The sequence below is a fragment of the Xiphophorus couchianus genome, chromosome 20, assembly GCF_001444195.1.
Source record: "Xiphophorus couchianus chromosome 20, X_couchianus-1.0, whole genome shotgun sequence".
NCBI classification, from domain to species: domain Eukaryota; kingdom Metazoa; phylum Chordata; class Actinopteri; order Cyprinodontiformes; family Poeciliidae; genus Xiphophorus; species Xiphophorus couchianus.
This window is the reverse complement of record NC_040247.1, coordinates 19,479,327-19,506,361: the sequence shown is the minus strand read 5'-3', so window position 1 is coordinate 19,506,361 and position 27,035 is coordinate 19,479,327. Positions and strand designations below refer to the sequence as shown.

Below are 27,035 nucleotides of genomic sequence, written 5' to 3'. Positions count from 1 at the left end.
AGAGAGGGGGGGGGGGGGAGGGGAGAGAAAAACAGATTTGCATAAAGCAGGGAGAGGAACAAAACGATGCCGCTCGTGTTGGAGGAAGCCTCCTAGTTTGAACACAGCCTCGGGATAAAGTGAGAGAAACCCGGCTCTCCTTGGTAGCTAGCTTCCCTGTCTTTGTGTTTTTGAATGGTGGGCAGTTTTTCCTGCCTGTGCGGATTGTCAAGGAGAAGTTTCAGCTGGAGAATCGGTGAGTTTTTTTTTACGCTAGCTCTTCTGAAAAGTTTAAGACGGTATTAGGGAATCTCGGTGCTTTCAGTCAGTTAAACTACTTTACCAGCACCTCTGTGTATTAACCTGGATCGGTTTTGTTTGGACAATGTTTTATCCCGGATCTCGACTCCTTGGTGCCAAAGTCTACAGCTGGAGATGTTTGCTACAGAGCACGTAGCCAGGCTGCCTCCATGGCTGCAATAAAACGTTTCTCTTTTCAAGCACATAATTCAACTTATCCTTCAGGCATTGAGGACAAAGACATGATGAGACAAGCTAATAAAGACTGTATTCATACGCACTGAACCAGGCGTTCATACCAAAGTCCCACAGAAATGTGCCTTAGTAAGTCTTGGCTTAGATAAACGGGACGTGTAAGAGTCCAAAAATGACAAGAAAGCGCTCAAAATCTCATTCAAATGTGTAACTTTATTTATTATTGCTAACTTAAATACAGCCAAGTTAGTGTAATTAACCAGAAGCCGTGAGCTATAGCAGGGTTTTAAAAAAAGTAGGCTTTTAAAACTGCTTTTAAAAAAAAGTTTCTGTTAAGACGTCCATGCAATTTCAAGTTCTTTACATAAGATGTCAATTCTTCTGTGGCACAGAATAACAGCAAACCCCCATATAGCCGTGCACTGCCAGTCAGCTTGCTAAAATTCTGGTATTTTTATAACAACAAATAAATCCGGCTGCAAAAAATATAAACACTAAGGTCTTGAAAAATGCTCAAGGTTGCAACTATAAATCTATGATGACACGGACTAATACAGGCTGTAATGCTAAGCACTGAAACAGGTGTTTATCGCACAGGTAGAGGCATATATTAGAACAGTTTGTAGTGTAAAGACATACCAGTGTATTATAAGCCTGGCAGGCCACCAGGCTGTACTTGTGCCCTCACCAGGCTAAGCATTGCTTATTTATTTAAGTCTTTTTAAAATGTTTGCATTTTTTAAGATTTTATAGTTGGTGTTCAGGTATTTCTCTACCAATCTTTCAATAGTACATAATTATCATATGATATTTTCATATTTCTTGTCAACTTTAAACATTTTTACACTCAAAAACACAAAGGCCTGCTGGATGAATGACTGCCCTAGTGCCCAACCACAGAGCTTAGCAAGTTTTCTGGGGAAAACTTTGTATACTAAGGCTTTTAAAAGTTGCTTTCTTAAAACTTTTAGTAGGGTTTAAGGATGTTTCAATGAGATGTCAGTGAAAATACCAGAGACTTGAGTTTTCTACAATTAATTAAAGGTAAGCTTTTTACCTTTAATTTTACTTTTAACTTTTGAGGTTCAAACTTCAAAAACTTGCTATGCCCTTACAGTGACTATAAGCCCTTTCAACGACAGTCACAACTAGGCACCATCCTAAATCTACTGCTGCACACTGCCTGTCAGATGGCTAAATGAAGGCTGCTACTTTTCATTTTCTTGCTTAAAGATTAGTTCCTGTCTTTTGAACAAAAATATGTGTGTTTTTTGCTGAGAAAAACACAAACAGTGACAACTTGGAAGCTACAGGAGTTCCCTCATTATCCTTACTAAGGCAAAGCATTTGAGGACTAAGACGTGATGACCCAGAGTAATAAAGGCTGTATTCATAAGCACTGAACCAGGCGTTCATATCAGGGTTTCACAGAACTATATGCTAATTAGTACCGGCTTGTTATGCAGAGCATGTGTGAGTTTGACGATTAATTACATTTTTCTCTGAAGTCAGAGCTCGGATCTGAAACTGACATCACCCATGGCGAGCTGGTTCAGGTTTCCAGCTGAAAACAATGGATTTCTCTTAATTTCATGTGGTTAAGCAGTAAAAGTACATGCTCACAAATCAATATTTTACAGCATTACTTGCACCACTTGTTCAATGAGAAGCAAACAGAAGTGCTATTGCAAAAGTGTATACCAACTGCTTTCCCTCCATTATCTATGCACAGTGATAATGTTGGGTTCTAAATTCAGGGCTGCTTGAGGAGCTTTGAGTTTTCTAGACAGAAAATCGACTTCAGGTGGGGTACTAACTGTATTTTGGACTTGAAATACTCAAAAACAAAGAGGACACGCCACAAGAGTACAAGAAGAAGGTTGTTCAGCTTTTACTAAAGACTAATTTGAGTTCATTTTATTAAATTAAACTTTAACATAATCTACTTCTTTTTCTTTAATCTGCGTTCACTGATGATGCTAATGTGCATCAGCTTTAGGTGTGCGTTGCTTTCTGTGAAATGCTGTGAAAATGCTGAAGTTAGCATCTGACTGAATCGTCTATTCCCCTCCACCACTTGTTGCTGTTCACTGCTGGTTAGATACTCGAATTAAAGCTAATCGGCTGATATATGTGTTTTCTTGCTTACAAGAACTACAAAACCCACTGTTCTGAAAAAAAAATATATATTTCTGGTTGTAAAAAACATGAACAGCTATGATTTGGACACTAAAGGAGGGAAAGAAAGCCATTCTTCTAAAAGTACAAGCTAGCTTTGTATAGAAGCCATAAAGCCGTGAAATCTTTGCTCGGGGGTATCATCCTGAGAGAATCTTATCCGGGCCATGCCTAGTAGGAGATATCTTCCACCCTCCTTTGTGAAACATTTATAATGTCTACTTATGAGCCCTGTTGCTCCCAGAAAGCCCTGCCCTTTGGTTTTACTGTGTGATCAAGCTTGGGATTGCCTTTTGGTTTGGGACTCTGATGACAACCTTCAGGCCCTCTCTTTACTGGGGTGCTTGCAGTCTGTACTTACAGCCACTCGGTGCAGAGCAGAGCTCCTCTAACAGCCTGCACCAGATGGTTTAATCCCTGTGAAAACCCAAAGAGGAAACTCTTCCTAGCTCTGGGGGGAAAATAAGGGTAGGCAGGAAAAGAGGCACAGAGAGCCAGAGGCTGATCAAAGTTGGACTGCTTTTGACTCTGTCCTTATTGTTTCGATTATGATTCCACCCTATCTGTAGTATGGAGTGGCTGTAGCAGAGGTAGTCTATCTGGGAGAGCTGAAATGCAGAACAACACAAGTTTGTATTAGAGATGGACGAGTCTGGTGACTCCTTCCTGCAAGAAAACCCTCATTGTCCAAATAGTAGCCACAACGAAAGTGGTTGCAGTAACTCTGAAACATCCTACTATGGACTACTTATGGCGCTTTAAACATAGCTCAGATGAGAGGGTGCCTGGCTGACTAGGAAAATAAAAGCCATGGAAGACATTCTAGGTTTGTGAGATTGCTGTAGGAGGTTCAGTGACTGCAGAGTGGAATTTAACAAAGAGAGCTAAACGGCTGAGCTAAATGACAGAGCTGCTGCTGACATATATGGCCACTACTCTGGAGGTCTGAAACACAGCTCTGTTTTTATCTGACTCTTCATTTTAAATCATTTGTATCTTTGTATGTAAAACATTGAGCTGTTGGGATCTTGTACAATAACCCCGTCTACATGGAAGAAAGTAAAAAACATAAGTCTAGATAAGTGTATTTCAGCAAAGAATACACACATGCTATAGCCAAAATGTTTACCTTTAATTTCTCTATACATTAGCAACAGTCTCTTAGTATTTACAAATAAATTGAGTACAAAAATACATGATACAGTCTGATTGATTTTATTTAAACAGAAATGCAACAATCCTTTTGCACTTTCTTGTTTAGGAAAACAAGAAATTAGGATCTTATTCTTGTTCTTGAATATTACCTTTACAGTATTTACGGTTATCAGTATGAACATGTCCTCACAACTCTTCCTGAGCTTTACCATGTGTGTCACTAACATCTACATCAGTTTTTGCTGTCATGCTCTTTACTTTCGTAATTAGTCAGAGTATCTGTAGTCAGCCGACTGCTTAACAAACATACTGCTTGTAGATTGCCAATGGTTGTTGCCTTTAAAAGGTGGAGCTCATGCAATGGACAGGAATTTTTCCAATCTGTCTGATTTGTCTTTCTTGCAAGAGTGGGGAATGTAGTTCAGCCAGCTGGTCGGCAGTGACAAGTAGGGGAGGGGGAAGAACTGACATGACAGCCAGGATCCTGCTGGTTATTTCCTTATGCATCTTATCAGATGGACTTTAACCATGTGCTGGAAAATTGTAAAAAAAAATTTGAACATCAGTATACCTTCACTCGAGAACACGCCGACGTATAGCGTGTGTGCTGAGGAAAAAACAATCTCAATCAGATAGCAATTATCTGACTGAAAGTCATCTTTTCCACTTTAAAAGTTGACACGAAAGGTGGCTTGTTGAGAGGAATGCTTAAAGAGTTTACTCAAGACTTTTCCAAAGTACTCGATAATATCTGAATAATAAAATTTCTCTGTCATTGTTTTACTACCATCTCACTCTGGGGCATTTCTGCATAATTTGTGGTTACTTTCAGGGTTCGTCATCCAACTTGTTCAACAACAGCTCACACTATCGTACTCCAGGCCTCTCAGTCAGGCTCTCACTAACATATGGACGTCGCCTGCTGAATGCTCCTCTGCACCACAGACCTTAATAGAGAATTATGGAACAGCCCCTCCTTACCCCACACGCTGCACACTCCACCCATAACATTTGAATTACAGCTCTGACTTAGTGCAACTCAATCTGCAGATGGAAATGACCATGTTAATGAGCATATGCTGCGTATGACACATAAGCATGCGTCATGCGACAACATGCTTTTGTCCCTCTGCAGATTTAACAGGAGTGAAGAAACTGAAGCTTAGTTTTTATCCAGAGTGGACATAACTAAGTACACAAAGGTAGAAGGCAACTAATTAGAGAGCGTATTTAACAGATGGTTGGAAATCCGAAAAAGTACAATTTTCCTCTTAACATGACAATATGTGGAAATGTTAGAATTTTAAGAAATCCTAAATCCACACTGATATGAATATTTTGCATAATTATATTTTTCTGACATGTCTGCAACTTCCAGGTACAATATTTTAGAAGATGCATACATGGTTTGTGGACTGGATATACAGAGTTTTCCATATAGCCTCCTTCTTGCCTGCCAACCGTTGTGTTTCTGTACTAGAAACCACAGCGGCAGAGACATGGTGTTTAAGGGGTTTTCCACTCATGTTTCATTTGTCTCTGGCTCTTTTAACTTCAAAAATAAACTCAACAGGTTGAGTGACTGATAGGAAAATGTAAATAAAACTGTGCCAGACAGTGTTTCATTTACTTTACCTTTGTGTTGGGAGACTCAAGTGAGGAACACATGGGAAATCACAATAAATATCATTGTGGTAATATCAAATATCAAGATTTCTTTATACTATCTAGTTTACACTATATTTCCACTGATTACGGTTCTGATAAATGAAACATGAGAGATGACAATCTCTGATCAAACTAAAAGAGAACCTTAATGCTCTTCTGGTAAACGTTATTGTCACATAGCCAACTTTTCTTTCTTTCAGCAGACCAGCTACCATCTTATTTGCAGACCCAGTCCCTGTTTAAGGCATAAAATATTAATAAAAATATAATTTTTAAATAAATTATGATGTCATTAATCACCATGTAATGAAGCATATATGTCAACATCCTTTTGACTAGAATCCCAGAGAGCATATAGATGCAAATCTCATTTGAAAATATATAAATCAGGAGTATTTTTAGCAGAGGCTTCACATGTTATCAAAGATGTTTGTCCCTATTAAGTAGGTATCAAAAATGTGTCCAATTGGCTGCTAGTTTTGTAGAGTGGAAAAAGCGTGGAACATTCCTCAGAGCTGGAGACACATCCGAGACGATTCATCGGGTGTCAGATATTGATACATAAAGTTTCCCCAGAATGAAATTACCGTTTTTCACTATATTTAACACAAGTGGTTTAAAAGCAGAGCCATACTTGGACTAAGCCAACATTCGCTGTGCTTCTCTAGTTTCAGTGTGGTATTAAGTTCAGGAGTGTGTTTAGTTCTTCAGGAGGCAGAAAGTGTGAATAAGCCAATAAATGAGGAGTTTTTATAAGTTTATTATTGGACATTAATTATTTTTGACACATGTAAGTGATGATTAACTGCAATGGGCTCAAAAACAGAGTTTGAGTTCAGCGAAAGCATATTAAAAATGAGTGGTAAAAGTAAAAGTCAGCTGACTGTATTTATTTAGTCAAGCTGTTTGAACAGACGTAAATCTTAGTAACTGCTGTGCGCAAAATCCCGTCTCAGTTGCAGCCATGCACATTACACACTTGCAACACAATGGTTTCGCTGATAGATCAGCCTGCAGGGCAGATTAAAAGCTTATTTTTATTGTGTCATTACGCCGCTCGCTTTTCTCCTCGAGTCTCGGATAAAAGTGTTTATTTAACCGGCTACACTTCCACCAGGTTCTCTTTTGTGAGTTTTGCTTTCCGTACGTGATAACCAAACTCGTTCTGTTCTGTTTCTGCTCCTTGTCACAAACACAGGATTAAGTTCCTGCTGAAACATGATGTTCCACTTCCTCTTTTGGTCGTGCACTTCCTGCCGTGGAGGGACAGGAAGCTCGGTATTTGATGTCTCGCTCAAAATGGTTTAGAGCAAATGCTATTGTGATGAGGAGCTGTGATGAAGACAACACATTGTTGCATCATTTTGTATTCCCTCTGAGACCTTTCGGCTTCGCACCCGTAGTTACGGTTGTCAAGACCTGGCCGGTCCCTCAGCTGGTTGCTGTGTTCGGCTCCTAAGGTGCCATGATTTACAGCCACAAGTGTGTGTGTGAGATCCTGGGTGGATCTTTAAAGCCACCATGTCGGACAGCGATCCGTGACGCGGCAGGTTTTCCGGCCTCTCAGCTGGTCTTGGCTGTCATTTAAGTGGAGGAATTGCAGAATCCCCCCCCTGGGTGTGACCACACAAGACCAAGCCCTGATCAAACACACCCAAATTAGCAATGTGGAGAACTTGGAAATCAGCTTTGCGTCTTCCCCAGCAGCTGAGCGCTGTAACTTGCTCCGCTCACAATTTTACCAGAGGGTATCTCAGGCCAGCAAAAAGTATCTTCTTACAGTCCCTCTGCAGCCTGCCTTGTTTTTTCCACACAGTGAAAAAAAGGAGTGGCGACTTAATTATTTGTAAGCGTTTAATATTTACTTACATTTAACATGCAAGTGTTCAAGCCAGTCATTTGACATTACAGCTAGAAAATGTTGTTTTTATTTATTCTTCTGGTAAGTTTGTTTTGCCTGAGTCCACTTTCACTTTTGGGACCGGAAAATAGCGACGAGCAACTTTTCATTGTTATTTCTGATTGCAGTGAAAAATTGTTAAAATCTTTACCATAAAACATTTCTATAAAATGTAAAAAAAGAAAAGAAAAATGCTGTGTTTAGAGTCAGTTCTGAAATGATTTTGTTGAAGCAAAACTAAGATCCAGTTATTTTTCCAGACAGTTTTGATAAGCAGGTTCTGATGTAATTTTCTGATCACACTGCAGTAAGACACCGTATGTGTTTCTTCATACATAGAAACTGTTCATCTCAGCTTATAAACGCTCTCTCAAACAATCAGTATTTTTTTATTTGCTTTGCACAACTTTTGTCCTGCATTTCTGTTATCTTGTCTGTATGTAAGCTCTAATAATAGCATTAGAAGATATTAAAGGCCTGACAGTGTTTATAAACAACATTGCACACAGCATTAGATAGATTAGGCTGAATAGCTGTATTATAAATTCATCTGGTTTACCAACTTTATTAGATGTCTGTAATCAGTAGGAAGCTAACAGAGAAAATGATATTTTGTCATTCTTATGCATTCATGACTTTTTATTCTGACTTTTTTGACTTTAATTAAGAAGATTAAAAGTCATACTAACAGGTTTGAAAGAAGATGCTCAAACAGTAACACAAGAACCAGGTTTTTGGTTGTGGAACCGGTTTTCTCCTTTGGAAATCTGCATAAATCAAATGGAAAACGCAGACAGCAGATGTCATGGGCTATAAACCTCAGCTGCAAAACACTTCTCAATTTGTACTCAGAAGTAGTCATTTCTCAATTTCGAGTCTAAACAAGTCTTATAGATTCCTTGAAGTTGGAATCCTGACTCGGAAAACCAAAAGTACAAACAGCCCAGAGTTCGATGGTGCTCCATGTTAACAGGTTGAAATGTGCATTAGCAAACTTGAGGCTCTGTTTATCTGCATCTCTGACAGTTTGTTTCACGTTAAAATAATGTTTTAGTCAGCATTAGCAGTGTGAAGTAGTACACTCCCATGTCTCTGTCTCAAGTTACCTCCCTTCATCACAGTGGTGTCTTATGTCAAGGCAGGCTTGGAAGTCAATGCTGCAGGGGGAGAATAGAGCCATTATGGGGCAAAACAAAGACTCTGAGGCCCATGCTGTGACCTCTAGTGGCACTGAGAGGAAACCATGCAGACTCAAAAAGGAAAGCACATAAAGATGCCAGGGAGAAGCAGGGATACTGCTACAACCCGAGTTGTTTGCTTTTTGTATATATGCCGACTATACAAATTCAATGAACTGGTGAATGGCAGCAGTGGGGGGTCCAAAAAAGAAGCAGGACTATCTAACTAAACTTTCGTGAGGCCCCGCGTGAGGCCCCTGAGCCTTGAGAGAATATTCAGTGCAAGTTAGCTAGTTTTCTCCAAGATCTGTAATAGAACATCAATAAAAACCTTGGTTATAATTTGTATGTTTTTACTGAAAACACATTTTATACTCCAAACAGGGAAAGGACAAAAAGCCAGTTGTGCATCATTCAACAATTTTCTTGTAATCTTTATTTTGTACTAGGCTCAGTAGCTGATTAAAATTGGACAACATTTAGCTTGAATGACAGTCTATTCAATGCTGTACCTTTTAAGAAGGAATCATATTTAATTGCAGTTTGTGGACATTTTACTGATGGAAGAAGCAAAGTTTATTACCTTTTATATCTGTTACGTGCAACGTGAAACGAAACATCGGATTACAGTTTAAATCTGTGTTTTGCCTGAGAAGTCAAGCTGTTGTCAGGAAAAAAAGGTTTTTTTGTTGTTGAGCTAATTACTGTTAGCAATTTAAGCTAAAACATGTTCACCCCCAGTGATTCACCTGGTTTATGAGTGTTGTTTTTGGCTGTTGGGAAGGAGGGGTTCGTATTTTGTTTCAACCTGTCATTCACATCCAAACTTTTGTAACTTTCTGCATGCAGTAAAAGCAGCAATATAGAAGCAAATTAGATGTTTTCACAAGCAAAGCAACACTTACAAGCTGGTTTAAAGGGAGTAGTTAGAGGTGTATGTCATACTCCAGTCACACTATTTGTATCAGCATTTCGACTGTGTTTGAAGACATGATGCAATAGGACAATAAGACTTTTGAAGCATCTAACACACAAAAATAGATCACCCCAAAAACTGAATCAATGTACTGTAGCTGTGGTTCAAATATGACATATGTGACCCAATAAAGACATCACTACAATCTCACGCTAAGCTATGCAGATGCTTTACTCATCTCTGGATGCTAGATGCTTGAAACCAAAATTAAACTTATATTTTCGTCTACTGTGTGACTAAACTGGCTAATAATTAGCAGACCACTTGGAGGACCACATAGAGCAGTGTATTTTAATTTCTCATTCTTGATTTTTAAAAAAATTAATAACTAGATATTGGCATCACAGAAAAATAATGTATCTGGCGGTGGCACATCAGAACACTGTGTTCCACAGCATTGTTTTCAGTAAACACACTCTATTGGTAAAAAGGAGTGTGTGAAAAATGAGACCCAACTTCTAAGACACTGCAGGATGTGATATTCCTCAAGATCTTCTTCGTTTCCTAACATTTAGACCCACATAACATTTGTTTTAAAATGTACATGGCTAAAAACAGTTCAGTTGGTTCTTCTTCTGTCTGTCATTTATAAATATCATATTCTATCTACAGCGGCATCTAATGTTTAAAATGAGAAGTGTAATGAGTGTGGTGTGTCTGAAGCAAAGGTAAACTTTAAAGGCGTCATCTATCTTAAAAGTCAGAATAGTCTCGAGGGAAGTGCTTACAGGTCCAGTCTGGCAGTGTTCCACTAATCTAACAACTTTTTGCATCTGCACAACATGGTAACTTTTACCATGGTGCATTCACTGATGGGGAAAACGTGTAGAATTTTGAGTTTCTGATCGGTCAGGGACCATCAAGTTGAAAACTGGTGAATCTCCAATTAGCTCTTGAAATGCAACAGGTTTGTGGGAGTTCGTTAGTATCTAGTGTGTTTGAATCTGTAAAAACATTTAGTAGTAAATGGGATTGAGGCTTAGTACGTTTGTATGTTGTATAGATTTAGCTATGTTTGATCTAAGGTTTTAAGTCTCGCGTGACACACAGGTGTGGTCTGTTTCTATTCATCATCAGAAGACAGGTGGGCCGAGGTTTATTCAAATGTAAACCAATCAGGTTTTCCATACCAGATGTCACGTTAAGTTGGATAAAAGCCAACTAGGTGAAAAGGTACTAAACTAACATCTACTCACAAAAGGAATGTATTTCACACTAGTCAACTTTTTATTTCCTTTCAGTTACATTTCAGTTTTACACAAATCATGTTCAAGTTTAAACTTTCAGGAACGTATTTCTCCTCTTAAACACGAAGAGTCAGATCTCGGTACCGACCAAACAAGAAGGAAACAAAAGTTGTTGTTTTGAACTCTAATCAGATTTGGGGTTGCAGAGTCTCTACTTGCAACCATGAATTCACATCTGTTACAAATTTGGAGTTTATTTTCAATTTTCTGAAATGTACATGACACACACCCTCCAGTTGTCACAAAGACGCTCTTCTTGCTTTGAGGCAACAGTCCAAACCTTCTTCCTGCCAGAAAACTATTTGTTTCCTCACTGATAAATCTCTTTAATTTGCATCGTTTTGTTTTTCTCATATTAAAACTGTTTGGACAACGGTGCATGCCATTTTAAATACATTGTATTTTCTATTTTGGTATTATAGGGAAAAGTTAAATTCATATGATCTATTCCTTTTTATGAATTACTGTAAAAGATAAATATCTCAAGAGAATAGGTGTAGAGAAACTGTGACTGAAGAAGAGAGGAAAACTTTCCGCTGGTCTAATTTTTTCCTACTAAAGTCATTCCTGGGCAGGACACTCACATTACACAGCCTTATGTCTGCAAACATGTCAAAACAATAGTGGCTCATTTTTGCTTTAAAAAACAAACAAACATATTTCTCCTCTTAAAAACGTTGAGGTAAGGAAGAACATGGTAGTAGGTATGACAATAAAGAAGGAAGCAGGGCGTTATATTTGCTCAAAAGACAGAACTGCCTGTTCCTGAGTGTTTGTCTGAAGTAGACAACGGGAATAAGTTGTAATCTGATCTCAGCTGCGGTGAGCTCATACAGCAGTCCTGCCAGCAGCCTCGCAGAGAAGAAGCAGTCCACCCATACGCCTTCAGCCCTCTGCGGCTCCCCGAAGACCTGACGGCTTAAATGTCATATAATTTTTCAAGACAAATAGAGGGTGGACGGCTTCTGAAACAGAAATCCTAAGAAGAAACGGAAAAGTTCTAGAAAACGTTTTAAAGTGGGAGAGAAATATGAATATTGTGCATGTGCTCGTTCAAGTTTTAACCCAACAAGGGGCGATGTGTTTTAAGTTGACGACACAGTTTATTTTTTTTAAAATCTGAATAACCGATTGAAAACAGAGGAAAAACAAAACGACAGAGCTGGAAACGGGGTGGAGACATTTTTCACTGAAAAGCCAATGTTACAGATCATTTGCTACTTCATTAAATCAATCTAAGAACTCTTAGTTCACGACTCGAGCACTTCACAGGAAAGTGCAGAGTCAGCAGATGCTGCAGAGTCAGCAGAAACTGCAGAGTCAGCAGATGGACTTCAGTGGTTATGATGGCAACTGTACCTACAGACCAGTTTGGAAAACGTCCTGATAGACTAGAAGAACCAGTTTGCCTTTGCCTATTAAGCAGCTTGTGAATGCTGAATGCGTTACTTTATAAGCATAAACTTCAGCGCTTTTTATTGGGATTATGTGATATAGACCAGTAGACTGATAGGTTTTACTGTCGTTTTAATTTGTATTTTTAAAAAATCTAAAACGTGCTGCAAACTCAGGTGAAACTAAATTTAGTTTTCTTTCCTTTAATTAAAAACACAGTACTTATCCCTGAAGACAGTATCCCCACAATGAGACATGGTAGTGGTAGAATCATGCTGTGGGGATGTTTGTCTTGAAGATCAAACCTCCTTGGAGTTAATGGAAAGATGAATGGTGGCAAATACAGGACCAATCTTGAAACAAAGGAAGAAACACAAAACCCTTCAGGGATTCACAGCCTCTATACAGGCACAATTATGATGGACTAAAGGTGTAAGAAAGTTCATGTTCAGAGTCAATTTTTATGTTTTTCTAACAAAGAGTTTGCAAAAATCTCAGCTTTTGGATTAATAAAACTGGTTGAAAATTTCCCCAAAACACCTTCAGCTATAACTGCAGCTGGTTCCATGAGGAAATGTACTGTATGAGAGGGAGGAATGCTAATGCACACAATGCTTAAAATCTTTCCCCCTCCACCTCAGTTATCTGATACTTTATGTGGTGATTTTAGGTTTGCCCTAATATTTTTCTCTTCTCCTACAGTCACCAATCCTGTACAGATGGACCTTAGATAACAGCAGCTGCAGGTCTGCCTTAATCTTGGAAGTTCAGCCGACCTCGAGGCGTCCATCGTCCAACCAAAATGGCTGATCCCACTGGGCTGAGCCCCGAGGTCGGGGGGGCAGGTGTGGCCGAGGTCAACGCTTGTAGTTTGGAAATTGAGCGAAAATATGACATCATCCCTACCATCATCTGCTCCATGTGTTGCCTTTTTGGCATCATCTACTGTTTCTTTGGTGAGGACCTCTTTTCCTCACGGACACCAAAATTTTTATTTATTTTTTCACAGTTCATGGAGTATTTAAAGTTATATCTTTGGATTACTGTTGGTTGTTCTGTTCATTTCCTGTTTTTTGTGTGTTTCCTGCTTTAGGTTACCGCTGTTTCAAGGCCGTCATGTTCCTGTCCGGTCTCATGTTCGGCTCGGTCATCATCTTCCTGCTGTGCCACAAGGAGCACATTCTGGACACTCAGCTGAGCGTGGAGGCCAGCGCAGGCATCGGCCTCGGCATCGGCCTGCTGTGCGGCCTGGTCACCATGCTGGTGCGAAGCGTCGGCCTCTTCATGACCGGCCTGCTGCTGGGACTCCTGCTGGCTCTGGCCGGCCTGCTGGTCACTCACCAGTTCTACACGCCGACCACGCTCTGGGTGCCTCTGGGCACGCTGCTGGGCACCGGCATGCTGTTTGCTGTGCTGACGCTGCAGTGGCAGAAGGCCTTCACCATGCTCTCCACGGCCGTGTTCGGAGCTGCTATCATGACCGTGTGCGCTGATTACTTTGTGGAGATGCTGGCTCTTGCCAATCACGTATATGACTGCTTGCGCCTCACGCCCGGGCCGGCGCTGTGCTGGTACAGCTGGGTCATTCTGGGCATCTGGCCTGCCCTCAGCCTCATAGGAGTACTGATCCAGTGGAAGATGACGGGTGACAGCTTCTCACACACTGAGGGTAAGGAAAACATACGGTTTGGCTTAGGAAATTTAACATTATCACAACTGTTCTGTTTTAACTTTACATGGTACATTTATGTGCTTCCCCTATCCACTTTGTTGCTATATTTACCAATTTTTCAGACTCCTCTAGTATTTTTTTTTAAAATCAATCGGTGATAAGTTTAGCGATTGTTTTTCTGGGTAGTTATAGATTTTATGGCGACAACGCCTTCGCTTCCTCACCACTGCAGTCAGTCTGATAGTCGGCCATTCGACAGCATACCTTCACCAATAGTCAGAGCAGAGGAGAGCCATTCCACTCCGTGTCCACATTGCACATAAATCACATTTGCAAAGCTGAGGCATTGATCGCCACGGCAACGCTCATTATCCGAACTCCTCGCTGTCCACTGAGCGGCGCCGTGTGTCTGAGTTAGATGGTTTTATACCCGACAAAGTTGTACCGAGCTGTACCGCTACAACCAGCGAGACAGTTTTAGGTCAAATATCGCAGAACCAAAAAATGAACATGAAAATGTCAACATTTGCAAAGAAACATAAGATAGGACTCTAAATAACCTATTTAGTAGTTTTATGAACAAAAATAGTTGATTTGGGTTTAGTTACACTTTAAGTGTTCATCTTCTGACTGAAGAAGAAACATTTAATTTGTAGATAGTTGAACCGAGAGCTGAAAGTCGAGTTTTAGAGAAGTGAAGGATTTTTAGATCACACTGTTTTTGGGACAGTTGAACACTTGAGTTTGTCTACAATGTTACTAGATAGATTTACAATAAAAAAAAGAAAATCTGTCATGTTCTTTCATGAAACACTTTAAAGTTACATTTTTCACACTTGACAAATTGCTGAAATTTTTTCAGTTGCCACTTTTTAGATGTTGCTCAAAACCTCAAACAGAAATATTTTGATGACACAAAACTTTTTCTCCTAAACTCACAAGCTCTCTTCGCACTAGAAACCCTGAGATTAAAACTTATTTAATATCCAAGTAAAGAATGAGAATTTTATCACATGAATTATTGTCTTAACAAGATATTGAAGGATCTCTAAAGAATAAGCTAATTTCAGGCCAGAGCAAAAATCTCTTGTCAGAAATTTGAATTATTCCTTCAAAATGCTGCCTGTTCGCTTAAAGTCAGACAGTTTGCTGAAAGTATTCATGATCGATGTTTTGGTCAGCGTTTCACAGACACGATCAGTTTCCAAAGGCTGGTTTCAAATTGCCCTTTCTCTTGCAGTTGTCATCAGCCGGAGACAGAAGCGGGTTCAACTGATGCGGATTCGAGAGAAGGACACCAAGAAGCGACAGCAGGCAGGTGGGCAGGAAGGCACATACCGCCGTAAAGCCACCCCAGTGAAACGCTACGCTGGGGATCTACTGGCACCGGTCAGTGTCTCCCAACAAGGCGTGTGCTGTAGTGACTTCTTTTCTATTCTTATTTATTTAAATACGAGCAAACGTCTTTCTGAGTGGGTAATGTTTTCTACCTTACTTCCCCTCCATAACTCGTGTCTCTCTGTGTTTGCCGTTCGTCTTCTCAGAGCTACCTGCAAAGTCTGCGAGATCGGCAGATGGGAACAGGTACTTCCCTTAGCAGCCTCGGCACCACCAACCCGACCATGGTCGACATGGACTGCGAGACCGGATCCATGGTTCCCCTCACAGCCACGACTCCAGTCGTCAGGGTCTGACCAACGCAGAGCAAAAAGGCAGGACTTCCTGATTCCTGGTGGGAGGTATCTTCATCAGGAGATTCCTTTGGTTAGGGGGTTTTCCTCACGCAGAGCAGTTCATGCCAACTGCTCTAGTGTCTCTAATTGCTGTGAAGTAGATCTGGTAGCGAGGATGTGTTTTTTTTTTTGTTTGTTTTGCGGTGAGTCCTGTGTGTCAAACAGAATGCCACTGAGGGATAACAAGCATCGAACTCTGTTTTGATGGTGTTAAAACCACTATGACCACTGTGTTTCTCAGAGAAACAGTATCCAGTCGATACTAACAGAAAAAGGTCTCCCATTTCCACTTATTGTGTATTTGATACACAGCAACAACTGGAAGCCTCAGAAACAGACGTATCTCTGCATTTAGTGTACTGTACTTCAGAAGTTAGCCATTACCATGAAGAGTTTTAGTATTACACGTCTTACATGCTAGTTGGGTGGTTGTAGGATTTGATGAAGTAATGCATTTGATTTTATGTACTTCTTTTATTTTTAGATTTGCACCAATCTTTTGTTTTTCTGCTGATTTTCAAAACGTCTTTGAGGTCTGAGCAGATTAGTGTTTGAGTTTCTGTAAAACATGTGCTGCAGGTTCCTCAGTAGACGTTCTAGTGTTGAATTTAATATAAAATGAACAGCAAAAACATCCCCATTTATTCATCACAGCACTTCCCCTAATATTTATCTGAACTATTCTGAACTCCCTAACCTTTATCTGAGGTTCAGTGAAAAACACATCAAGGTACCTGCTGTTGGTTTTGTTTAACTTACAGCATTAAAATGTAAATTCAATCTGGAGAGACTCAGACGGAGATGAGAAGACAATTAGAAGAGTTTATTGACAAACAGAATTTAAAGTCTTTGGCGCTCGGGCCCCGGCTGGGGATAACGGTTATGGCAGCGTTAGCGATAGGCTTCAGATGAGCATCCCCGATGCTGTTAGGAACGTCATCCCCCAGGGCCCGGCACTGGTGGTGGAGGTTGAAGAAGGGTGCGGGCCTCAGGACCGGGCAAATGGAGGAGAAGGGGTGGTGGTGGGTTGAGCTCGGCTGGAGAGCGAAGGACGCCATGAATGAAGGTCCTTATCAGCTGGGACTTGGTCGATGATTGGACGTGACGTGGCTTGGTCCGGCGTTGATAGGTCGACGATTGTGGGCGGGTCGCTTCAATTAACGGGTCCCGGTGGGGAAAAAAAGAGTCTTCCAGTTTGAATTTGCGCCTAGGCTTCATTATGTTCAGTTCTTTTCCACTTAACTTACAAAAAAAAAAAATATTTCTCAGCAAAATGTGGTGGATTAAGGGTGATTGGCCGGCACCTTAACCGGTAAATATTTACCATCCAGAAAAGAGATTTTACTGGAAAAAATTATCCTTTCACGGTGGTATTTCTTTATCCATTTATTAAATTGTAAAAATTGCCTCAGTATTTGAGCTGATCAAGAAAAATTGACTTGATTGTGATCTTTAGATGATTTTTTAGACATTTAAATCATATTTAGAAATTATACAAAAAGTTGGTATGATAAAAAAAAAATTTGTTGGAAATATTGGACCTTTCCTACGTTCGCATTCTCTTTTTTGAATTTGGTTTAACATTTTACTGAAATACTAGAAAACACTGATCCACAAAGTTTTGAGAAGATTAAATCACATTTACACATCAGAATGTAAATAATGTTCTGTTTCATCTTTATCTGTGCCAGTGTATTAGCAATAAATTACTATATAAACAGTGTTTTTAATCCAACAAGGGTTATTCACTGAAAAATGCATGTGGTGAATAAATGGTTTGATTGTTCAGAATTACTGATCAGAGCTCAGTGAGGGAAAATTAGCTCCTTTCCGATACCTGGCCAATTGATTGGTGCATCTCTATTTGTTTTCTGTGTGGATAAACGGTGAGATGTGATGTGAGTTCATGGCGTCTGACAATGTAAAGTAAATCTGCAGAGAAACTGTTCTTCAATGTTCTCTGCTGGAGCCTCCAGGATCTGTTTTAGATCTACCGTAGATCTGTTTGTTTTTTTACTTCATAGCTTTGGTCAGAACACAGTCAGTAAAAGATGTATGCTAATGTTTTATAAACGTAATTTATGTGATAATCCAGTACCTGGTAGTGTTTAAAAAAAGAACAAAACTGCATGTTTGAGGGTTTTTTTGTTGCCCTTTTTTTTGTAGGTTGTGTTTAAAGATTTAACGTTTCGTTTGTTGTTTTTCAAAAACAGCACACTTGTTGCCTGAATGTGTAAATACTTGTTAATAGTTTTCACAGATTTTAATAAAAAAAACAGTTTTAACTCAAAATTTGGCTCGACTGTGCAGCACTGTTTGTCTCCTCTGGTTCTCAGCAACTCCAGCAGCATTACTCACTGGATTTTTCATCCACAATAAAGAGGTCATGGGGAGGATTTCCTACCCTCTGATTGGTTGGCGTTGCCATGGCGCCTCCAAATTTTTTTCTTCTCTTTTTTTGTGCAGATAGCACAATGCAGGACAGACCGTTCTTTCATCACTATGAACGTAGCATAGTTATCTGATTTTTATGTAATTATGAACAGCTTCTTCTGCTGACAGAGCAAAACGTTTGCATTGTTGACAATGTCTTTTTATTTTATAAAATCTCACATTTTCTCTTAAAAAAAAAAAAAATCAGATACAGAACATGCACAACATGCAAGAAAAAAGCCATAATGTAACATCTTAACAAAAGTGTTGCAACACATAATCCAACACATATGTGGAAGAAAAAAGAAAAACAGATGGCCTCGATTTCTCTCCAAAATTATACTGAAGCTTACATAATTCATCAGCCTGTGGAGACTTTCTACTCTCCACAAATCAGCCTGAAGGGGCTCAACAGTAATAAAATCCAGTGAAGTTAAGTCAGTCAGTCTCTCGCTATTTTTCACCAATTCACAATTAATCACTGATGTTGAGGTTCATTAGTCAATGCCCTCGGGATTGGAGTCAGAATCCCGTCGTCTGGTTGCTGCTGCCCCCTGGTGGTGGGTCGCTAGCATCCCATCCATCGCTTCGCCTTGCTCTGCGGGTACCAGCTGTCCACTTTCAGCTGCTCGTTCACTCTCCAGTAGTTGTCGCCCTTGAAGAAAAAGATCTTTCCATTGTTCCAGGTGAAGGCTGCGTCAGGAGAGGACGGCAACCCGCTAACGAGCTTGCTCAGCGGCTTAGGGTAGAAAGAAAAATTGGGTTTCACCTCATCAAACTGCCAGTGGTCCGATCCCTGCATAGATAAGGAGCAAAGAGTTGAGATTAAAAAAAATATAATTACCAGTTGAGATCGTTAAACATGAAGGCAGGTGCATCTCAATAAATACCTTCTGGGTTATTTCAGAATGATAGCCTACAGCTAATGAAGTTCTCAAATACAGTTTCTCATAAAAATATCTACAAAATCAAGGGGAAGACTGTTGACTTGACTCAGTCACTGACTCCATTCAAAAGGAGAGTCATCTACAAAGAGCTGGAGAAACTGACTGTTCGGGGAGTGTTTTACCTGGGCTTAATAATGGAAAGTTTAGTGGAACAAAAAAATGTGGCGAAGCAAATGTCAGACAAGCAACAGGTACCCTGTAGAGGACTATGGGCAAAATCCATTCAAAGGAATTTGCGTAGCGGCGTTTTCATTACAAATGTGCATAAATCTTAGTCACTACTCTGCTAATGTCAAAAAACACAATTTTGCAATTGCAGTGTTTTCATTAAATAAGAAATTAAATCAAAATCACACATAAACAATTTATTTTTAATGAGTTTTAATGATAACTCAATAAAAATAATGGTAGCCACATATGTCAAGAGTGACATGAGATTATATTAAAAATTCAGCCATAATTCAGTGATTTTACAGAAGGATTATGGATTCAACATGTTGGAATGACAGACAACTTTTTTATGAACTGTGCGATGCTGTGAGAGAAAACTACTTCCTGCTGTCTTCTTCGTCCTTTGCACCGGTGGTAACGTCCGGCTGTTGAACACGTCACCGGAGTGATGTGAAAAAATGTTTCCATTGCAGTTTTACCAAATACACAAATTTTGATACGGCCGAAAAAACTACTTCATCTTAGCACGCACACACACACACACACACACACACACACACACACACACACACACACACACACACACACACAAACAAAACTTTTTACAAAAAACATGAGATTTAAAAAATTTTTTTTTACATGTTTCCATTAAGTTAATTTATTTTCGTAATTTAAATTAGCTTAACTCTGTGGTCAATGGAAATGCAGTTAGTTAAGCTAGTTTAACGACTAACTAGTTAAGCTAGTCCTCAATACAACTCAATACAGATACAACTTCAGGAGTTTTACCTGGGCTGAGGTAGGCACTAACAAAGAACTTTATGCTTTATTGCAGAGTATTGATGGATTTTTATTTGCTATAAGCAAATAATTAACAAAAATCAACATAAATAAGCACTTTAAAACTTTGTCCTGTGACCTTTTTCTTTAAAAATGACTAAAACATTTTTAAAGTATTCATTTACTGAGATGCTGCTTTGCTTTATGCCTACCTTTATGAAAACAAGCTTCTGGTTAATCTGCAGGTATAAGGCTGCGTCGATGTTAGGCGGGGCGCGTTTGACCTGTTTGGGGTAGCCGTAGTCAAGCATGAACCTCGTGTACCTCCACACTTTACTGCCTGTGACCAGAAAGAGTCCAGATGTTTAATGTTTAGAAGCAGCAGCTGCAGAGCAGAAGAAATCCAACAGAGGCTCAGCGCCATGAAACAGAAATGGTTGTACCTTTAAAAAAGTACGTCTTGTTGGTTCTCTGTGAGTGGACAGCAGCATTCAGGCTTCCCGGGAGTTCCCACCACAGTCTGTTGATCCTTATTGGACTGTTGTGGCCCATATCAGAGATAGTCCACACATAGTCCCCACTAAAGGCAAAGGTTTTGTCCCACGGTCCTGAATAGACAGATTTTGATATTATTCTAGAATCTATTAAACATTTATGTATAAATCAATTAACAATCTCTTTCGATCTAGTCAACGGTGTTTGTTTTGTAGATTTCATTTATGCATATACTGTACTTTGAAAATGGAAGGAAAATTTAGTATGGTTCTGGTTATTTTCTCTTTTAAATGGTCAGAATGCCTGCAGCAAGGTGTCGGGTAACAAACCCAACATGATGGCGTCCAGGTCCGCAGTGCAGGGGTCCGGTATGGAGCTGCTCTCCACCGGGCTGCCCAGGGTCGGTGTACTGGACGTTATGGTGCTGATGGGTTTGCCTGCAACACAAATTGAAATCTAAAGTTTGAGGAATCATAAATGTTTCCCTTTTTTTGACATCTTGGAACATAAAAGTAAATGATTTGCTCTCTTGAGTTGGGATACGTTTTGCTGCTCATTTAAATGCTTACTGTCGATTTTCCGTTAAGCTTGTGAGCAAAATAATTTTGTTATCTATGTTCAGAGACAAGGAGTACTGGTTGCCTTTACTTGAGTAACAGTTTTGGGGGAAAAACATAATAATATTTGCACTTTTACTTGAGTGTTAATCAACCTACTCTTCCTTGAGTACATTGATTTCACATTTAAAGAAACAGACTTCAAAGAATGGAAACATTAGATTCTTAGATTCCTGCAATTTATGAATTCAAGTTTATGCAAATCTGAGCATAATTACTCAACATTTTCTACATGTCACCTTTTCCATCATTATTATTTGTTTAGTTTGTGTCCATAAACATGACTACTTTAATCAAAAGGTTAGATAAAATGGATTTTCTCAAACATGCATGAAAGAATCCAGGTGTGTTTTTGATGTGTGAATAACATGATGACATCATGTAAAGCTCAAAGAAGTCAACTTTATATAATTCTGCCTTCCCAGAAGAGTTTAAACTCTGTGGATTAAGAATGGGATGGCACTCAAGTTTATAAAAAGGAATAATATCAAGGTTGATTCACTTTGTCAGGATCATAATAATTATCATGAACCATCACAGGAACTTTTCTTACTGCACTTACCGTAAAGTGTCTGAATGCCGTTAACATCGTCTGAATGCAGCCTGAAGTTGATGCGATAACCAGCATAAACTGGTGCCATCAGAGCGCTTCTGAACTGGGAGTGACCCAGTCCCAGTGCGTGTCCTATTTCATGGGCAGCAACGATACGCAGGTTAGTGCCGTAGTATGATGCCTCCGTCCAGAACTCGTCTTCATCAAAATGGACGATCCCAGATTCTGGTGACTCAGCATGAGCCAGCACGTGACCTGCAAAGAGCATCCACACACACACACACACACACACACACACACACACACACACACACAGCAGGATTACACTCCTGCTAAATGGCTTGTGTGGGGAACAGCGAGTGGATTTGGAAAGGGAACAAACCCCGGCCGTCAAACGGGACTGGGCAGAAGCCATCTTTCTTATGAAAAGAGATCTTGATGTCTGCTCTGCCAAAGTCGATCTCTGTGAACGTCAGATCAGCCGCATCGCTCCAGTACTTAAAGGCAGAGCGGAGGGCCTTCCTGACCTCCGACCTCACCATGTCAGGTGTGTAGTTGTGGATGCGGTAGGTGAGTCTCTTCCTCCTCCAACGACCTGAGAAAGACAAGAATCCTTTACTGTGAGTCGCCATTAAAACCACATTTTAAGGAAGTCAAACCTTGTCATGTTTTGCAGCGACACATTTCCAAACCTCACAGTATTTCATTAGGATTTTATGGGACTCAAGCGCAAAAGTAGTGCACAGTTTAGTAGGAGAAGGAAATGATACATAGTTTTCACATGTTTACATAGTGAAACCTAAAAAGTGTGTGATGCATTTGGATCCAGGCCTTTTGAGTCATCACTCTCGAAATTACATCTGCAGAACATTTGTGTTATGTCTCCACCAGCTTTGCACATCTGGAACTGAAATCTCTGCCTGTTCTTTCAAGTCAGAGTGGAGTGAATCTCAAAAAGATTTAGATCTGGACTTTGACTGGACCATTTTAGCACCTCTCTGACTTATCTGACTGTCTCTAACACGTTTCCTTGTCCTGTGTTGAACTCCACGAACTCTGCTTCACTGTCGGATGACGAAAACAATCCCCATATCAAGACCTGCCACGAGAAAGCTAATTTGGCTTTAAATAGGTTTGGAAAAGTCTAGAATTATTATTATTTATTATTTTACTATTATAAATTGGTCTTAAGAAATTTTCCTGTTTATGGTCCCCCCCCAATAATGAGATGGGATTTACACCCTTGTGTAAAACTACATGGTATTTCTACCTCTCACACAGACGGCTGGTTGCTAGAAAAGCTACTGAAGTTTTCAGGCTAAAACGAAACATTTATATCTACATTTTCTGACTCACCCATCACTTTGTACTTGTGTAACTTCTTGTTGAACGGATCCTCCAAGCCGCAGCGGGGCTGCCTCATCACTCCAAGCGTGGCTTCATCTAACTCTCCAGTAGGGGGCAGCTCATTCACCCCCTGGAAGACTCTGACCAGACAATTTAAGACAATTAAACATCTGCAAACTGATGCTTGATTGACACATTTATTGTTTGGAAATGCCTGTTTGCAACAGCAGGCACCTTTAAGTTTAGTCTACGTTTGCTTGATTAAAAGAAAAGCAACAATAAAGTCACCTCAGTGCTTCAATGACCTCCTCCAGGTAAGAAGGGTCCTGTGGGTCAGCTGGGTCATTTAAGTAGCCGTACTGCTTTAAATACGCCTGTACGCAGAACAAAAAGATACACTCATTTCACAAGAAGTAATTTCTACACTTGGAAGATGAAGGTAAGTAAGTGTGATGAAGCTGACTTTACCTCTGCTTCGTTTAGCTCTGTCCACTCCACCTCACACAGTGCAGCTCTGAGGCTGAGCAGCAGCAGCAGGAGTCCTGATCCGTCCATCATCAGGTTCTCATCCACAGGTCCGGTCCCCGCGGATCCACAGCTGGCGCTTTATGGAGTGAGAAGTGTTCAGCAGAGGCTCACAGCAGACTCTTTGTGTTCCCAGGCGCTGCAGCAGTTTTAACTCAGCCGGGCATGAGTCAGCCCCGCGGCTGCGATGATCCACCTCAGAGGAATGAGAATTACAAAGAGCGGCCAGCTGACCTCAGCCAACATGTGTGCAGTTAAACTGTACAGATGTTCAGAGAGCTTCTCCTCGCTTCACAGTTGACCCAGTTGTTTGAGTTTGAGCTCCGTTTAGAGGGGAGTTCTTCCCGAATACAGCTAAACAAGCAACATAATCTCCAGGATGACAGGGTTTGTGTTTATTCCCTGTTGTCCTGGATATGCTGTGTATCTCAGATAATGATGGGCCTAAAACACAGGGTGAGACTCACCTTCTGTCTCCCACGTTCCTGTTTCAGCCCAAACATCTGGGACAAAGCATTACTTCTATTGTTGACAAAGAACAGTGTTCTCGCTTTTTTATATAGATTTGTGACGTACTTGCACCATGCGTAAACACAACTTTACAATAAAAGTATTTGGTATAATTAAGGTGGGATTCATCTACATTTAGAAATGCAGCTAAAAAAGTACAAAATGTGCCAGGATTTGCTCCCAAGGGGGTCAAAACTTACATTTTTCACAACATTTGAATTGAATTGCATCTGTATTTTGTTTTACTTCTGGAGCTTTTGTACATATTAACATGTTACAAAACACAAACATCAACGTATGTAAGCAGATATGCCAACACAAAGCAATGCACAATTGTTAAAAGAACTGAATACGATTGATGATTTTCAACATTTTTCTCCAATTAAAAAACTAACTATTTTCTGCATCAATATTCAGCATATCTAACATGTTTTCTTACAAGATTCCCTGTATTTTTCCTAAAAAGTCTAAGCAGCTTCTCTGTCCCTGTTGAAGAATAGCCTCTAAACAGCATGATACTGCCACCACCATGTGTCGCCCAGATGTTCAGATCGATGTGCAGGGTTAGTTTTCCTCTGCATAATCTTTTGCTTATAGGTCAAAAAGTTCACTTTTGTTCTTGTTTAGCACTTTTCCACATGTTTTCTGTGTCTCCTAAAACTTTACACAGGTATATTGAATAACTGTGGTAGGAGTTTGAGTTATCCTCCATTTTCAGATGAAAGATTGAACAGTTCTCCGAAAGATGTCTAACGCTTGGGATATTGGGAAAGTAGTTCCTAAAGCAGTTTGTTTTACTAGATTTTGTTTAAGGGTATCAAAGTAAAGAGGGCTGAATACAAATGGATGCCAGTGAAATTTTGAAAACAATGTATATTTCTCATTTTACTTCATAATGTTATGCATCTGGATGTTGAGTCTTTTTGGCATTGTCCATTTTAAAGTTACCAGCCAGAATTTTCTGTACAATAAATCCAAATAGCTTTAGATGTTTTCCCTAAATGGTGAAGTTTTAAGGCTGTTTTGCTATTTAATTTGTAAATCGTTGTTTACTTTTCCAGACCATCATCAAGAGATGACTTGTTTTCTTTACAGCAGCAGCAAAACATATTTGAGCTGAACGACTGGGCAACAATAAAACACATGGAAGTGGTTTCTAAAGAGGACCGGTGTAGGCTGGTTTTTATTTGCTAAGATTTTAAAGCATTAACAGGAAGCCACGCTGTTATAAAAACCACATGTCCTGGTTGATGAGTTTCTAAGTACCAACAATACGTCCTGCAAAAGTGCAGGATCACTTCCACCGAACACAATCACTAAACAGGCAGACTAAAGCATAACTATTAAGGTGAGAAAAGAAGCATACGATATTTACTCCTTTTATAATCAGCAAATATGCACCGAAAGCCACCAGACGGAGAAATTCAACAAGGAATATTAAACAGAATCGATTAAAGATGATTATCATCTTCACTCTTTGTTTCAGATTTCTCCTGCAGCTTGAATGTTACTGTATCTATGTTCAAATCTGACAAAAATTTCTTTCTACCATAGTGTTGTTAACTAATGTCATCTGACCGGCCTAATTCTTGTGCGTCTTGTGACGTCAAATCAAAGTTACCAACCTTTCCTCCTTCAAAACGCCTTTGTAGTTGGAGGTATCACATTACCACTGTGTGATATCTCTAAAGTCCTCAGAGTAAGGGACCTGCGGTTCTTAACTCATTTTATGCCACAGTGTACAGAAACCACACGTCACTGAAAAACATTTGCAAGTTTGAATAAACCACTCTAATGACACATTTATGTGACTTGGAGAAGTCAGCTTTATGTTTCCTGTGTCTGTCTGTGTTACAACAGATTTGTGGCGTTAACAAAAAAGCAGAAACATGATTTTATGTCTCTGATATGAAACAGGAAAGCTTAATGTTTTTCTATTTCTCTACATCTTGGTGAGTAGGACAGTAACACATTCACCTGCACCCCCCCCCCCCCCCCCCCCCCACACACACACACACACACACACCCCCACCCTACCCGCCCACACACACATTACATTTTACATTTTCAAAGAATCTAGGACACATTTCTGGCCTTGATTGAAATTATTTTTTTTTTTTTGAGAATATGTATGTAAAAAGTTTTTTTTAACTTCAAGAAGTTATTATAAATATTCTTTTTTGTGTCTTCCTGGTCACTCAGTTGCATGTTTTTGCACTCATCTGCTTTACATCCAAATTTTGTGACTATTTCTATAAATTAGAAAGATCTATTTTAAATTTTACACGCTCACTTAGACCTATTAACACTTCCTGTTGCTTTAGGAAATGATCAAAAACCTAACTAAGTAGCAATAAATATTCACTAACAATTGAAAAATAATGCACAGTATTGCAATTGTAGCAATATTTGATCAATCAGCCTTTGTGACATTTGGCTGGATGTGATTCAAAGCATGAAACTGTTTAAGGTCATGACAAACATCCCATCTTACATTAAAATAGGAAATTAGCAAGCATGCTACCTGCTTAGCAAACACTTAGCACTTAGCAAACAGTCCAGGCCTGTCTACATAAATTTTAAGTCTCTTCACGTTATGCCATACTTTGCTCAATAACAAGGTAAAATGGAGAAGGTGGATCTTAATATCTAAAGCTAATAAATGCATCAACTCATCTTCACACTTTTCTAGTATAAAGCAGCAAAGGGACTAAACCCAAGAAAAGCAACGTTTCTGGTCTCAAGCTATAAATATCTGCCACCTATAAGCAAACCTAATGGCGCTCATAAAATTTATAAAAAGGCAGTGTTATCCTTTTCCTCAGAGCTGCAGTGCACCCCCACTGAGCTCCTTCAGACTAGCCAGCAGCAATTAGCAAACACCTGGTGGAACTGCTCACCTGCTGAGCTCATATCAGCTACTTATCATTGCAACGCTCGTAAAAATGTTGTTAAAGGGTTAATAGAAGAGAGGTGATGACTTTCTTTCAGAAAGAGTTTTTAAAGAAACAACAGTCCAATTTCAAGTCGTTAAATTAGGAAGTAAAATTTATTTTAAGTCATATTTGACGTAAGCAGGAT

At 39.7% G+C, this 27,035-nt stretch overlaps 2 protein-coding genes across 4 annotated transcripts; one reads left to right on the top strand and one right to left on the bottom strand.

The window, feature by feature from the left end:
* Nucleotides 1-6: 6 nt before the first annotated feature.
* On the top strand, nt 7-15,903 carry LOC114135251 (transmembrane protein 198-like). 3 transcript variants are annotated; one of them, XM_028002357.1, is made up of 5 exons: nt 7-235; nt 12,874-13,127; nt 13,265-13,840; nt 15,084-15,161; nt 15,388-15,903. In XM_028002357.1, exons 2-5 carry the CDS (start codon nt 12,974-12,976, stop codon nt 15,438-15,440), a joined length of 861 nt encoding a protein of 286 aa, XP_027858158.1. In that variant the 5' UTR covers nt 7-235; nt 12,874-12,973; the 3' UTR covers nt 15,441-15,903. The 3 variants fall into 3 exon arrangements, with proteins under 3 accessions (XP_027858158.1, XP_027858155.1, XP_027858156.1); XM_028002354.1 differs by having other exon boundaries at nt 15,084-15,232; XM_028002355.1 differs by having other exon boundaries at nt 15,084-15,251.
* A 1,681-nt stretch (nt 15,904-17,584) lies between these two features.
* Nucleotides 17,585-23,639, bottom strand: mmp19 (matrix metallopeptidase 19). The gene is made up of 9 exons (XM_028002353.1): nt 23,388-23,639; nt 23,208-23,293; nt 22,929-23,059; nt 21,955-22,167; nt 21,582-21,827; nt 20,732-20,839; nt 20,351-20,515; nt 20,120-20,247; nt 17,585-18,805 (listed from the first exon to the last, which is right to left on the bottom strand). Exons 1-9 carry the CDS (start codon nt 23,475-23,477, stop codon nt 18,578-18,580), a joined length of 1,395 nt encoding a protein of 464 aa, XP_027858154.1. The 5' UTR covers nt 23,478-23,639; the 3' UTR covers nt 17,585-18,577.
* Nucleotides 23,640-27,035: the final 3,396 nt, after the last annotated feature.